This window comes from Larimichthys crocea, chromosome I (genome assembly GCF_000972845.2).
Source record: "Larimichthys crocea isolate SSNF chromosome I, L_crocea_2.0, whole genome shotgun sequence".
NCBI classification, from domain to species: domain Eukaryota; kingdom Metazoa; phylum Chordata; class Actinopteri; family Sciaenidae; genus Larimichthys; species Larimichthys crocea.
Genome location: NC_040011.1, coordinates 19,139,082 through 19,152,440, shown reverse-complemented (window position 1 = coordinate 19,152,440; position 13,359 = coordinate 19,139,082). Strand labels below are relative to the sequence as shown.

At 40.5% G+C, this 13,359-nt stretch overlaps 1 protein-coding gene across 2 annotated transcripts in view; it reads right to left on the bottom strand.

The window, feature by feature from the left end:
- Positions 1-13,359, bottom strand: part of zgc:154054 (Alpha-1,3-mannosyl-glycoprotein 4-beta-N-acetylglucosaminyltransferase B-like) — a 35,913-nt gene that overhangs the window by 17,102 nt on the left and 5,452 nt on the right. For both annotated transcript variants that reach the window (XM_027280121.1, XM_027280115.1), the window contains 8 exons: positions 5,261-5,452; positions 4,460-4,597; positions 4,059-4,192; positions 3,169-3,215; positions 2,406-2,519; positions 2,077-2,152; positions 1,367-1,481; positions 1,122-1,252 (listed from right to left, as the gene is read on the bottom strand). In XM_027280121.1, coding sequence (XP_027135922.1) covers positions 1,122-1,252; positions 1,367-1,481; positions 2,077-2,152; positions 2,406-2,519; positions 3,169-3,215; positions 4,059-4,192; positions 4,460-4,597; positions 5,261-5,452 — 947 coding nt within the window. The remainder of the gene's footprint in view (positions 1-1,121; positions 1,253-1,366; positions 1,482-2,076; positions 2,153-2,405; positions 2,520-3,168; positions 3,216-4,058; positions 4,193-4,459; positions 4,598-5,260; positions 5,453-13,359) is intronic.

Genomic DNA, 13,359 nt, shown 5'->3' with positions numbered 1-13,359 from the left:
TGGACTACAGAACAAAGGAAACCACATGAAGTTTTTACATTTTCCTCAAAAAACAGGACAAATTGTGTCCCAGGAGAGATTTTCTTTTTTCCCGGGACAGCTGATGAAAAAAGAGAACAATTCTGGGAAAAACGGGACAGGTGGCAACCATAGATTCAAATATAACGCCATAAAGCAGTTCTTCCTCCGATTCATGGCGGGTGGCAACAAATGACCTGACCACTATGTTACATGGCACATATTTCAGCCCACAAGAGTGCCGCTGCTTGTGTGAGAGAGAAGAAGAGACTGAGGACGGAGACGCGTTTGTTACTTTGTATCGGTTGATCTGCTGTTTGTGGTTCAGTGTGCGTCCAGAGAAATGTAAGTTACATTGTTTATTTACTGGATGCATTTTCATTGCTGTATGTTTTATCTGTTTATATGTCTGCTGGTTGAGATTATATCTGGTGCTACAGTGAATATTTCTAGCAGTGTTAGCTATTACCTCTGATGGTTTAAATGGTCATTTTTGTTATATATATGCCACTGACCATTTCCTTTGTTGTCAGTTAAATATGTGATATATTACATCATGTATATTCCTTCTCTATATGATGTTCATATATTTTCATGTTAAGGATAATTATATTATTATTCTAAATGTGTGCTATAGTCAAGCATATTGTGAGCTGTTGATTGATGGCTGTTTGTTTTTGGTTTCCAGAACTACACATACATAACCACACACACAATCGCACACACCTTCAACACATGCTGTCCACACTGAATGGAAGTGCCATAAAAGGACTGACAGTCTCTAAGTCTTTGGGGAACTTTAGGTGTGTTCTAACAGAATGCACACTGAATCAGAGAAGCCAGTCTGCTATCTGTGAGCCTCCGTCACACTGTTTCTTTTCTTCTTGTATTTTCTACGTCATCTGTTTTTACTGATTTCCTGTAGTCTAACGTTGAGGCTTCAAACTGTCATATGTGGGTGGGTGAGTGGAATAAATGTCAAGGGTATCACCCTTGTTCTGTTGCTCTACATTTTTAGTAAAGCTGAAACGATAATGTCATTAGTAGTCAGAGTAATAAAAGTGTTTTATTGCATCATCGTGGTCAATTCAAAGCTGACTTACTGCGTCTTTTTCTGGGTTGCAAACTTTGACCCACAGAATGTGATCCAACAGCCAGTCGATGGGTTTGTCCCTGTGGAACATCAGGAAGAACTCCACGACCATCGGGAGGTCAGAGGTTCGGAACATCTTGCCTAGATGGTTACACACAGGCATGCACATCAAACCAGGCTCAAGATGTGGGTTACACACACACACACACACACACACACACACACACACACACACACACACACACACACACCTACCTATAAATCCAAGCTGGGAGAACTCCAGGTAGAGCCATTGCTTGGAAGCTTCATGGGTAGTGTAGGTCTTCATGTCATTGTAGTAACCTGCCTTTGCAACGATGTCATCCTCTAACTGGAAAACACAACAACTCATTTCAGTCAGTCCATTACAACAATCCCTAACAACTTCCCAGCCACATCACAACATCAGACATGAATGTGTCACTCTTTCATTATTGCTGTTATCTCTGTCTTTGGTTCCAAGTGTTCTTTTCTTTGTGGTTTCATTCCCCACATGCCATGCCAAAGATTGTCAGTGGAGCAGTGTGGGTGATGTGACGTGTTCTTCTGCTGAAATTTGAGGTTTTGTTTGTGTCTGTTTGGACACAGTGCTTATGATATCTAGCTAGCTGTTGCCTCTGTTTGTTTCAGACAAACTGCTGCTGCTGCTGCTGGAAATGTATCTTATCTTTCTTAAGCATCTCGAGCACTCTGTTTGTCACAAGTGAGAAAAGAGAGCAGAGGCTCCTGGGAAACACATTTAGAGATAACTGGTCACGTTTAAACACGTCAGTGAGTTAGTGTTTGTTTGTGGGGCACAAGTTTCATCCATGCTACACTTTGATTTTGATTGATTTCTTTTTAATCAGTTTGGCTGTTCTAAATCTGTTTATACTCATAAATTATTTATACATATTTATAGTTGGAATCTGACCTTTGAGCCTTACCTGAACATAGTAAGTTCCTTTGTCCTGAGCATAAAGCATGAGGAAGCTGAAGTCTAGATTCTGCTTTGTTCGCCATCTAGGAACACACACACACACACACACACACACACACAGGACAAACTACCACTTATTTCCTTAGCAATTTTATCAAATATACCAATTACACAAATGTCTTTGTTCTTCTCTGGTGAAGAAGATAAGATTTAATGCAAATGATCACACTGCAGTAGCAAAGAAAATGATTAAATGTATGGGAGTAATATACTGTAGATAAGCATATCATATCTAACACAGCCTTTCAAAAAGACGGGAGGAAACAGTAGACGTACTTGACTCGGTCCTTGGAGTCTCCGAAGGTCTCCTTGAGGCTGGTGAAGTCTGGGTAGTAATACTGTGACGGAGACACCACCTCCACCAGCCCAGACTGCACCTCTTTGGGATAACTACAAAGAAACAGCTGGCTGACTACAGACTTCAGCAACAAAACACACACAGAAACAATTTCAACTGTATGGGAAAGATGATTCCTCTGTGATTCCTTGCAACAGAGCGTTCAGGTTTGGATATCAATTTCTCTGACTGCTAATGACATCGTAAATACACTCTACTCCAATAAAATTACTTATTAATTAGTAGGTTTGTAATTTGTTGTTTAAAATGCATCAACATGTCACAGAACAGAACACTTCCATCTTGGTGCACTGACTGCTCCAGGTGAGCCTGAACATGTTTACACTGCTTTGAACAGTCAGTTTAGTGTTACATGAACACAGCGTAAAGAGGCTCACAAAGGTTTCCCACAGGCCGTGAAAAGAAGCGCGTTGAAATGAATGATTTCACACATTATATTGAAGAGATGCAAAAGAAATAAAAATAACTTTTTATTCATTTTACCTTAGTTTGAGGTGAATTAGTCCACTTTGTGATACAGCCTGATAATAACACTGGTATATACATACCTCTGTTAAAAGCAAAGACACAGGAAGTGACTGCTGTCACAACAAACCACAGCTAACAAAAGACATGAAACCCAAGAGCGATAGTGACAGAAGAGTCAAGCTGCATCATAGGAGGAAACATCGAGCCACTCACTTCTTCCTGATGGTCTCTGATACGCTGCCCACATAGTCTGAGTCGGTCTGTGACAGGAAGAGAAAAGGGAGGAAGTTAGTGAAAAGGGGGCTTTCTGGTACAGTTGGTTCATGCCAAACAGCACCAAATCAAAATCAAATCATATCAATTTTATTTGTATAGCCCAAAGTCACAAAGTACATTTGCCTCGGAGGGCTTTACAATCTGTACAGGGAACCAGTGAACAGTGTGAGTGTGTGGAGGTCTTATAGCCTAATTGTGTTTATCTCAACCGTGGCCTGACCGTGTAAAACCAGTTTCAATGCAAATGACAGCGTTTCGCCTCATTGTGTTTGAGGATCTTATCCCCACAACAACTACAGTGTTTGCACAGCCATTCTTGTTAGGACGTTCCATTGCTGATCTAAACCTTGAATCAATTTACAATTGAGGCAATTTACAGATAATAGAAGTTGTGACCTCAGACAAAGATTATGACAGCTGTTCTGTGGTGTTCTCTTTAATATTTCAGCACTAAGTCCAGCAGCTTTTCATTTTTAATTACATCTATAATAGATTGGCATTTTGGGAGATGTGCATATACCCTTTGGTAGAGTTAGTTGGGAGGCTCACCCCTCAAGTCTAATTGCTAAATATAAAGCTAATGCCATCTTAGCTTAGCATAAATACTAAACACAGGAGGAAACACACAGCCTGTCTCTGTAAAAAGTAAAGAGCCTCCCCAGCCCACAGCATTAAAGCATTTCTCAGTACAACAACAGACTTGTGAATGACAACTTAGAGGCTAAAGTGTGTGTGTGTGTGTGTGTGTGTTTGTGTGTGTGTGTGTGTGTGTGTGTGTGTGTGTGTGTGTGTGTGTGTGTGTGTGTGTGTGTGTGTGTGTGGTTAACCTCAGCAACAAAGACAATTATAAGCAGATCTTGTCGTTGGGAGGAAGTCAGGCTGTAGAGCAAAGACCCGAGCGTGCTAACCAGGTAGCTCTGTTTCTCACGCTTCACTGTAGGAATTCCCATTACTATGGACACTGTAGAAAGACAAAGACACACACACACACACATAAATAAATAAATAGGTAAGGATAAAAAAATCAGAGCAGCAGTGAACAGCACTTTGTATGATTTCTTAGCCATATATTTTGAAGCAGCTACATTTTTTTAACATTGTTAACTTGGTTTTGAAAGGAAATCTGGAACCCTTCAAACAAAAGCTGAAGCAAAGGAAGTAAGAGTTTATGTAATATGTAACTATGTAACTGTGTTTGTTTTCATGGGTGTGTTTCAATGCTTCATACCTCCACGGCGTCCCTGTCCTAGGGCTACATTGGGCTTGAGACTGTCTGGGTGTTGTCTTAGGTGGGGCATGTAGATGTAAATGTTGGGCTGAAGGAACGCCTGTTGGCCGGAACCCAATCTGGACTCCCTTATTGTTGCTGTCCACGTGCAAGGAAGGTGAGAAATCAAAACAAAAACTCAATAAAGTCACAATAACTTAGTGGGGATACAATAGGAAATGACAGAAAAGAGTAAAATGGGGTTGTTGCGGTCCGTGGTCGGTTCTTAACCCCTAGGCCATAGTTTCAGCTTACAGTACCAAAAAATTACTTGAAAGTACAAGAGCACCAAATGTTACCTATGAACACGCCTCGATACCCACTGGTTATAACCCAAATCACAAAGTTTATTACAAGTTTTTTGGTTTATTGATTTATTTGTAAATTCCTTAGATAATTTGCATTAATAAGGTGGATCCTGTATTTTTACTTAATCCTTGTCAAAATCTAGTTTTATCAAGTTTTATCATTTATTCCTGTTGGTCGAGGCACAGTAAAAACCGGATTCATTCCTTCTGATTGAGCAACATTTTTTTCTCAAGGAAAAGGAGACAGAACAGAAGAGGAATTCAATAAGGAGTGCTTCAGGGCTCTGTCCTGGGTTCACTACTTTTCAGTGTTTAGTTGTCGTCATTTGAGTTTATGAACAGCACAGTGGCTGCTTATTTCGATAAATTCAGTTGTAGATCCCTGGTCTAGACAGTTGAACTGAGGTGCCTCGTGCACACCGCCCAGTACATGCCTTTTACTTTGAAACATTACCAAAGAGGGTGGTGGTCGTGGTTGTCGTGGTGGTCGTGTTGGCGGTGCTGGTGATGTTACTGGTGATGTTGGCAGGTTTAGAAATATTTCTCAGTTGTTCCAGGATGTTGCTGAGATCCCTGCTGACCTGCCCTCCCAACTCCTCAGCCACCAGCAGGCGCTCATACAGGGTCTGCAGGTGTGGCTGTACCTCTGGAAACAGAGGAAGCAAACAGAGAGGTTGAAATGCAGGAACGCATGTGTGTCTGTGTGTGTTCAGATACATGTATCTACAATTGTGTGATCAATGATTCAATTCAAAGTCAGGTTGTTGATTTATGGGCTGTAGGATGTTGGCCAACTCAATGGCTGTGTGAAGTTGTTGTACACGCCTGATTACAAACAAGCTCAATGAGTTTTATTTGTATAGCCCAGGTCACGAAACACATTTTGCCTCAGAGGGCTTTACAATCTGTACAGGGAGTGACACCCTCTGTCCTTAGACCCTCGGTTCGAGTGAGGAAAAACCCTCAGAAAATTCAGTTGATGCAAGAACTGGGATGTTTTCAGCTTCCAGGAATTGAGACAGGAGTTGTGTGAAACTAACCAGGTGTTTATTCACCAACATTTAAATAAACATAAAGACTCGATCATGGTCAGCGGCTGTGGACCAGCACACAGTGGAGCAGCAGGAGCAGCAGCAACAACAACATATAACGACATGCAACAACGTGTGTGATGTAGAGTTGTGACGTTCACGAACGAAATCTTTTGAACGGCTCATTAACATGAGCGATGGGAACCGAGTTGCGTTTGGTTGGGAGCCATTCTTTTTTCTTCTCTTTCCCTGAGTTCACAGCTACGTTTCACAAAGATGCTCACACATGCTCCTCCTTGCTCCTCCACTGACTGAGTGAAACGGAGAGAGCATGGGGAGGAGCATATTATGCAAATATTGCATGAGTTGTTCACGCTCCCTTCATTTGAGTGCCTCAGTGAGAAAAAAAAAACAAAAAAAAACGAGCGTCTCAGAGTCTGCAGCGAGCCTGAAGGAAGGGGAGGACCGTCCTGAACCGACCGTTCTGAAAAATGAGCCAAAGAAAAAGGAGCAGCATTTAGATGCACTTTTTTGCTTTAGGCAGACAGTAAGGGTAAGTGCAATATTTGCCCTAAAATAATTTTGTTTAAGTCTGGCTCCACAAACAATTTGCTTTGAGTTCATAGTTCTAGGAAAATATTCTTGTGTGAAACGTTTTAATTTTAAAATATTGTTTTGAGTTTCTGTATTGTTAAAAATGTTCTCGTATGGAAATTTTGCACTAAAAGCTTTTGCACCTTATTGTAGCTTGCTTTGTTTTTTATTGTGTATTCATAAGTGTTTAGGTGTTGAAAAACATAAGTCAAAGTAGTTTTACACACATTCACACACTTTATACAAAGGGTAAATAGTAGTGCTGTCAAAATTAACGCGTTAATTTTGTCGATTAATTTTAAAGAATTAACGCGTTAAAAAAAAATCAACGCAATTAACGCGGCTTTGTTTACTTCCGGTGACGGCCGCCATTTTGGATGTGGCAAAGTAGATCTTTGTTTCCCAGATATATAAGTGTGTGTGTGAACGGGTGTATAAGAGGCATTAACTTAAAGCCCTCACGGAGACTGCGCCCTGGGTGGTCGCCCACATTGCCCATAGCTAAAACCGGGCCTGCTTGTATTAGTTTACGGGCAGATATGCCACATCCAATATGGCGGACATGTTAACGCATCGCAGCAACGGACCAACCCGCTCAATGCGGCGTCTATGTATATATGTCTATGATCTATCCTGACTAAAGGAGAGTCTATGTATATATGTCTATGATCTATCCTAACTAAAGGAGAGTCTATGGTGGAAAGATGGATAAGGACGGACTTTTAGGGGGAACATTTCATTTTAAAAAGTTGCCCGACGGCTCGTTGGACAAAAACAAGGCAATTTGCACAGTTTGCAAATCCGAATTTAAATTCCACAGAAGTAACACGACTTTAACATATCACCTCAAAGCAAAACACCCAGTCTACACTACAGGAGTGTGGCACTCGTCAGTATATTTCCTCATTCTGGCTTTTTTCTATTTGCACTGTGCATATGTGCACCTTAAGCCAATAAAATGAATGAATTTAAATTTACTTTCTCTGTGTTTATTCTACATTAATTTGATCATTTTACATAAATAAATATTCATTATAAGCTTCAGTCTCAGAAAAATGCATTTAATGTATTGATACATTTATTGATAGATAATCGCGATTAATTACAGAATTTTTTGCGATTAATTAGTTAATTTTTTTTAATCGATTGACAGCCCTAGTAAATAGTTATCTTACTGTCAACTCAGAGGGATATGGCAGTGGAATATTTACAATGAATCCATATCAGACTTTAAAATCTTGTCCACACGTCAAATGAAGCTATAATCAATATTTCATATATTAATAATTCAAACTCAAATATTGGTGGGAAATCTGAATTCAAAATTATTCTGATCCAAATTTCAGCCCATCATTCTTCCCTGTGATTATTTCCAGGATAAAATGAATTAACCCCAAGCTAGCTTCTTAAAAGTGAATAAATATAAAAATGAGCCAAATGAGCCAGCTTTTTGAACGGCTCTTTGAAATGAACGGATCACAAAGATCCGGCTTCCTCCAAAGAGCCGTAAATCCCATCTCTAGTGTGATCCCACTGGCAGCCTTAAATACCCCTCTGCTGCTACCAACCAAGATCCTATGGGATTCTGCCCCTCTCATTACATCCATACATCACAAATAATAGACAAAACCTTAAAATACATTTACCCTCTACTATAACATCAATCCACTTATCTTCTACCGTTTCTAAACATTATCACAACATCTATTAAAAACCTCCCATGAACTGATTCAGATGCACTCCTCCCTACACCAATCAGCTCATGGTACAACCCGGAACTTCAAATAGCCGAGTTAACGTGGGGACTCTTTTCGGCCGAACACCCTGGAGCGGAGACATATCAGGTGAGTGACCTGCACACACACATATCGTTAACAATGCAGACAATAAAACATTTGCCAATTTGTTTGTGTCTTATTCTTAAACATGTTAACTCATTGTGATAAACAACCAAAAGTACGTAATGAACACTCCCTTCATTACATCTATACTGATGGTGCTGTCCAGAACGTCAGTGATTGGGACAATGCCAAACCCCCAGATCGCCCCCTAACCTTTGGTTAATGTGTACAACCAACAACCACAACAAAGACAGTCCAGACAGAGAGACATACAGTTAATAACACTGAGTGCCAGCCTTGTTAAAGCCGGTTCATCAGAAAAATAAAAAGTAATTTCCAGGTTGTTTCACAGTGGTTACATTCAGCTCATACAGACATGCCTCCAGCACATACCTCACCCCCTGCTAGGGGCAGGCAAGTTCAAAAATGCTCACGCAATGCAAACTGAAAGTAATGTTCCTTGTGTTATGGATGTTACCAGGAAACCATACATTCAGTCACAGCGTAGAGCCCGGGAGGGAGCTGGAAGTGGGCCCTGTGTTGATGGAGAAAAGTGTGAATGGGATGCTGAACCAGACCAACCCAAGGAAGGTGGAGAAACAATGGGATAGATGAGTATGATACAATTCCACATTGACTAGAATTAAAGTCTGTGTAAAGTAGAATACATACTGTATGTGTTCTGAGTTTGTCTGACCAAAGAAGAGGTGTTATTAACCATCCAGCCAAATTTAAATAATTAAAAATATCATTTATGAAATTAGGTGTTAAAAATCAGGTAAAAATTCATTCTCAGCTCCAGGACTGTGGGGGCGTGTCCTCTGAATGTGCTAAAACCATGCCCACTTATGGGAGCAGTCAAGCAGACATTTTGAAGCGAATGAAACGTGTCAGATGAGTTCAGAAAATGACATGACTAACTCTGAAACTCTGAGTGAGATGAATTCATCTCTATCTCTCTGCTAGGGGTGCAGGGGTATGCTCAGGGTGGCCTCAGCGTGTCATCGAGCCGCCCTTTAAGGACCGCCCACAAAACCCTGGACTGAAAACTGGAGAAAAACTGTTTGAACCTCTAACTCCACATTTTAGCAATATATCGTTCAAAGTCTTTTCACGTGTTTTCAGCAACTATTTTCAACATACTTAATGTGTTTTGAAGGAAATCTTAGAATTGCCTTCATACAGACTTTAATAACTGTGTTAGTTGTAGTATTCATAGTGTTCTTCTTGAGTTGTTGCATCATACCGTTCCTGAGAAAGACTAGGGCGAGAGTGCTCGTGGGACACATGAGCATGGTGAGAGAGGAGAAACCAGGGGAGCTCAAGCTTGCAGAGCTGATGGAAACTCAGGTGCAATCTGGAAGAGACTGATGACGAGCAGACATCTTCTCCATTCATCTCCCTTACTGAAATCTCTCTCTCTCTCTCTCTCTCTCTCTCTCTCTCCTTCTGTAATCATACATGTCTCATTAATCAGTCCAACCAGGTTTTCACGATTTTTTTTGTGATCACAGAAAAAGAATTTTGCGCCCCTTTTTTGTTGTTTTCTTTACTTTTAAACCACATCAAAAAGTCTAAACAGGTTTAATAAGACAAAAACAAGGCAGACAGATTGAGAAACACTGTTTCCTTTTTATTTTCTGTAAGAATCTTAACATTAGTGCTGGAGTGTAAAAACACATTTATTTCGCATTTCACGTTTGTGTTGATTTGTTGTGTACATGTGACATCTATTGCACGTCTGTCCGTCCTGGGAGAGGGATCCCTCCTCTGTGGCTCTTCCTGAGGTTTCTTCCACCTTTTTTCCCTGTTAAAAGGGTTTTTTGTGGGCAAGTTTTTCCTCACTCGAACCGAGGGTCTAAGGACAGAGGGTGTCACTCCCTGTACAGATTGTAAAGCCCTCCGAGGCAAATGTACTTTGTGACTTTGGGCTATACAAATAAAATCTGAATCTGAATCTTTTCCTCCATGGAAAAAATATGACCTAGCTGCTCTTGATGTTAGCCTCACATGGTTAGCAGAATTTACCTGTCCTTGCCATAAACCATAAAGAGCGTCCGTGAGTTCTCAGTCACGTTTACAGGGTCTGTTTCTTTCTTTTCTCTGTGCAGTCACATGATCTCTTTCCCTCGACTTCTAAAATCTCAGGCTGACAAAAGAGTACAATGGCAATTAAATAAGAATAGAACAGAGGCACAATAATGTAACCTTTCCATACTTTGATAGAGAGTCAAGTGGCAAGTAATTGAAACTTGTGAGACACTTAAGTAAAAAGCCTTGGTTTCCTGACCTCATTAAAAAAACATAAGGAGGAAAAGCCTTGCAGAGATCTAACCCCAAAACCCCACGGAGCACGTCTGTCAAGTCGCGGCTGTGACACTGTTTTTTTTTTTCCCCCCCAATGGTCTTTTTATTAATGATAAAATACATATAAGACAATCAATGCACAGGAAGAAAGTTTTTTGATTTTTCGTACAACACCAATAACACAACACAATCCCTTACATACTTAAACATCTACTGACAAAAAAAATATATATATTGTTGAAGGTTTTTCATAAAATACCAAGAAGGGCCGCCATATTTTGTAGAATTTGTTTTCTGATCCCCGAATAGTGTATCTAATCTTCTCTAGATTCATGCAGGATATCATGTCCCTGAGCCAATGTGAACAGGAAGGAGGAACTGGGTCCTTCCACTTAAGTGAAATAGCTCGTCGGGCTAGTAAAGAGGCAAAAGCAAGAAATTTGAGCATAGCTTTATGTAAGTTCAAATCTGGAGCAACGCCAGTCAAGGGATTGGGCTCAATTCGATGATGGAGGATTTCTGATAACGCATGGAAAACCAATGTCCAAAAGTTACCTAAAGAGGGACATGTCCAATACATGTGGTAGAGTGAGGCAGGTGCGCCTTTACATTTATCACATGTAGGGTCGACATCAGGGTACATTCGTGCTAATTTGGTTTTCGATATGTGGATTCGATGCACTACTTTAAATTGCAAAAGTGCATGTCGAGAACACATAGAAGAGGAGTGTATCCGATCAAGCACCGAGTCCCATGTGTCCTCTGTAAAGGTGTAATTTAGGTCTTGCTCCCAAGCAGTTCTTATAGTTGCCATTGAAGAGCAATGCAGTTTGGAGATAAGGTTATATAGGACATGATACCTTTAGAGGTGGGGTTAACAGAAAGAAATATATCAACAGGGTTAACTGGGGGTTTATAAGGAAATTGGGTCATTAAGCGCTGTATAAAAGTCCTAATTTGTAAAAATCTAAAAAAGTGGGTTTTGGCAATGCCAAAAGTTTCTGTTAGTTGAGAAAAGTTCACAAAACAATTATCAATGTATAGATCTTCAAAGCATCTCAAACCCTTTCTGTGCCAAATCTTGAATGCGCCATCAGCCATTGAAGGAGCAAATAGATGGTTAGCAGCAATTGGGCTTTTAAGTGAAAAAAGTTGTAGTCCAAAACTTTTCCTAAATTGGCCCCAGATTAACAGGGAGTGTTTAACTACTGGGTTGCTCTTGGGAATATCCGAAGCAAGTGGAAGTGCGGCACCTAAGAGGGCAGGTAAGGAAACAGGGTTACTGGCACAGACCTCCATTGTAACCCAGGCTGGGGAAGTGGGTTCAAGATGGAAATGTCTCCAAAATAACAAACACCTAATATTCGCTGCCCAGTAGTAGTACTGGAAATTAGGCAGAGCCATTCCCTCTGCCTGCTTGGATCTTTGGAGAAATGCTTTCTGCAGCCGAGGGTGTTTACCATTCCAAATGTAAGATATCAATAATGAGTCAAGGGCCCTAAAAAATGATTTGGGGATGAGAACGGGAAGACATTGAAACAAGTAGAGGAACTTTGGAAGCAGTGTCATTTTAAATCGAGTTTATTCTTCCAATAAGGGACAGAGACAAAGGAGACCACTTTGATAAAATCTGTTTTGCCTGATCAAATAAAGTGAGAAAATTTGATTTAAACAAGTTTTTGAATTCTCTGGTGACACAAATTCCGAGGTAATTAAATTGATCTTTCACCACCTTCAATGGGAGATGGGTATAGTTAAGTTTAAGAGCTTCTTTATTAATTGGGAATAGTTTGCTTTTATTTAAGTTGAGTTTATATCCTGAAAATGTCACACGCGGTGAGGTTTGTCCTGTCTTGGGGTTTTGTCTCGTTACTTCCTGTTTTATTTTGAAATCTAACTCTCCTCTCGTTTCAGGTCACTTGCCCTTCCTCATGTGTCACCGGTCTGATTGTCTCACCTGATCCCTGATCGTTTCCACCTGTTACCCATTTCCCTCATGTGTATTTAGTCGGCGTCTTCCCTTTGTCTTGTGCCAAAGTGTTTCGTCTTGTCCGATCACCTAAGCCCTCTTGTCACAGTCCGTTTTGCCGTAAGATAGAAATTGGTTGTCACGTAAGTTGTTGTCTTCTTCCTCTTTTAAGAGCGATCTTTTGTTGATTAATCTTTTCTTAGTTTAGTGTTCTATTTTGTTTTCTGTTGTTACAGTTTTCTGTCCTCCCGCTTGTGGAGTGATTTTTTTAGAATAGTCTTCTGTTTTCCTTGTTTGTATATATCCTTGTTCCCTCCCTCTAATGTGTTTTTCCCTCTTTTTGGAAGTGTTTATGCCCCGTCATCTAAGCCTGGTCTCTTAAGATTAGACAGAGTTTCATAGCCTTTTCTTTTCATCACTCTTCTAAGAAGAAGTTGACATCAATAAAGTGTGCTTTATCGTTATATCCTCTGCATCTGAGTCCTCATTCCCGTCCTGGTCTGACAGAAAATTGACTGAAATTATCTAAGATCGTGAGGGCTTCTGGTAGAGAAGTGGTTGGTTTCGAAACAAACAGAAGTAGGTCGTCTGCATACAGCGAGACTTTATGTTCGACTCCTCCCCTCCATATTCCCTGTACCCGCCCGTTGCTACGTAAGGCAATTGCAAGAGGCTCAATGGCAATTGCGAAAAGAAGTGGGCTTAGTGGGCAACCCTGCCGGGTCCCACGGTGTAAATCAAAGTATTCAGAGTACCGAATATTGGTAAAAACAGAGGCTGAAGGACATTTATACAATGTTTTGATCCAGGA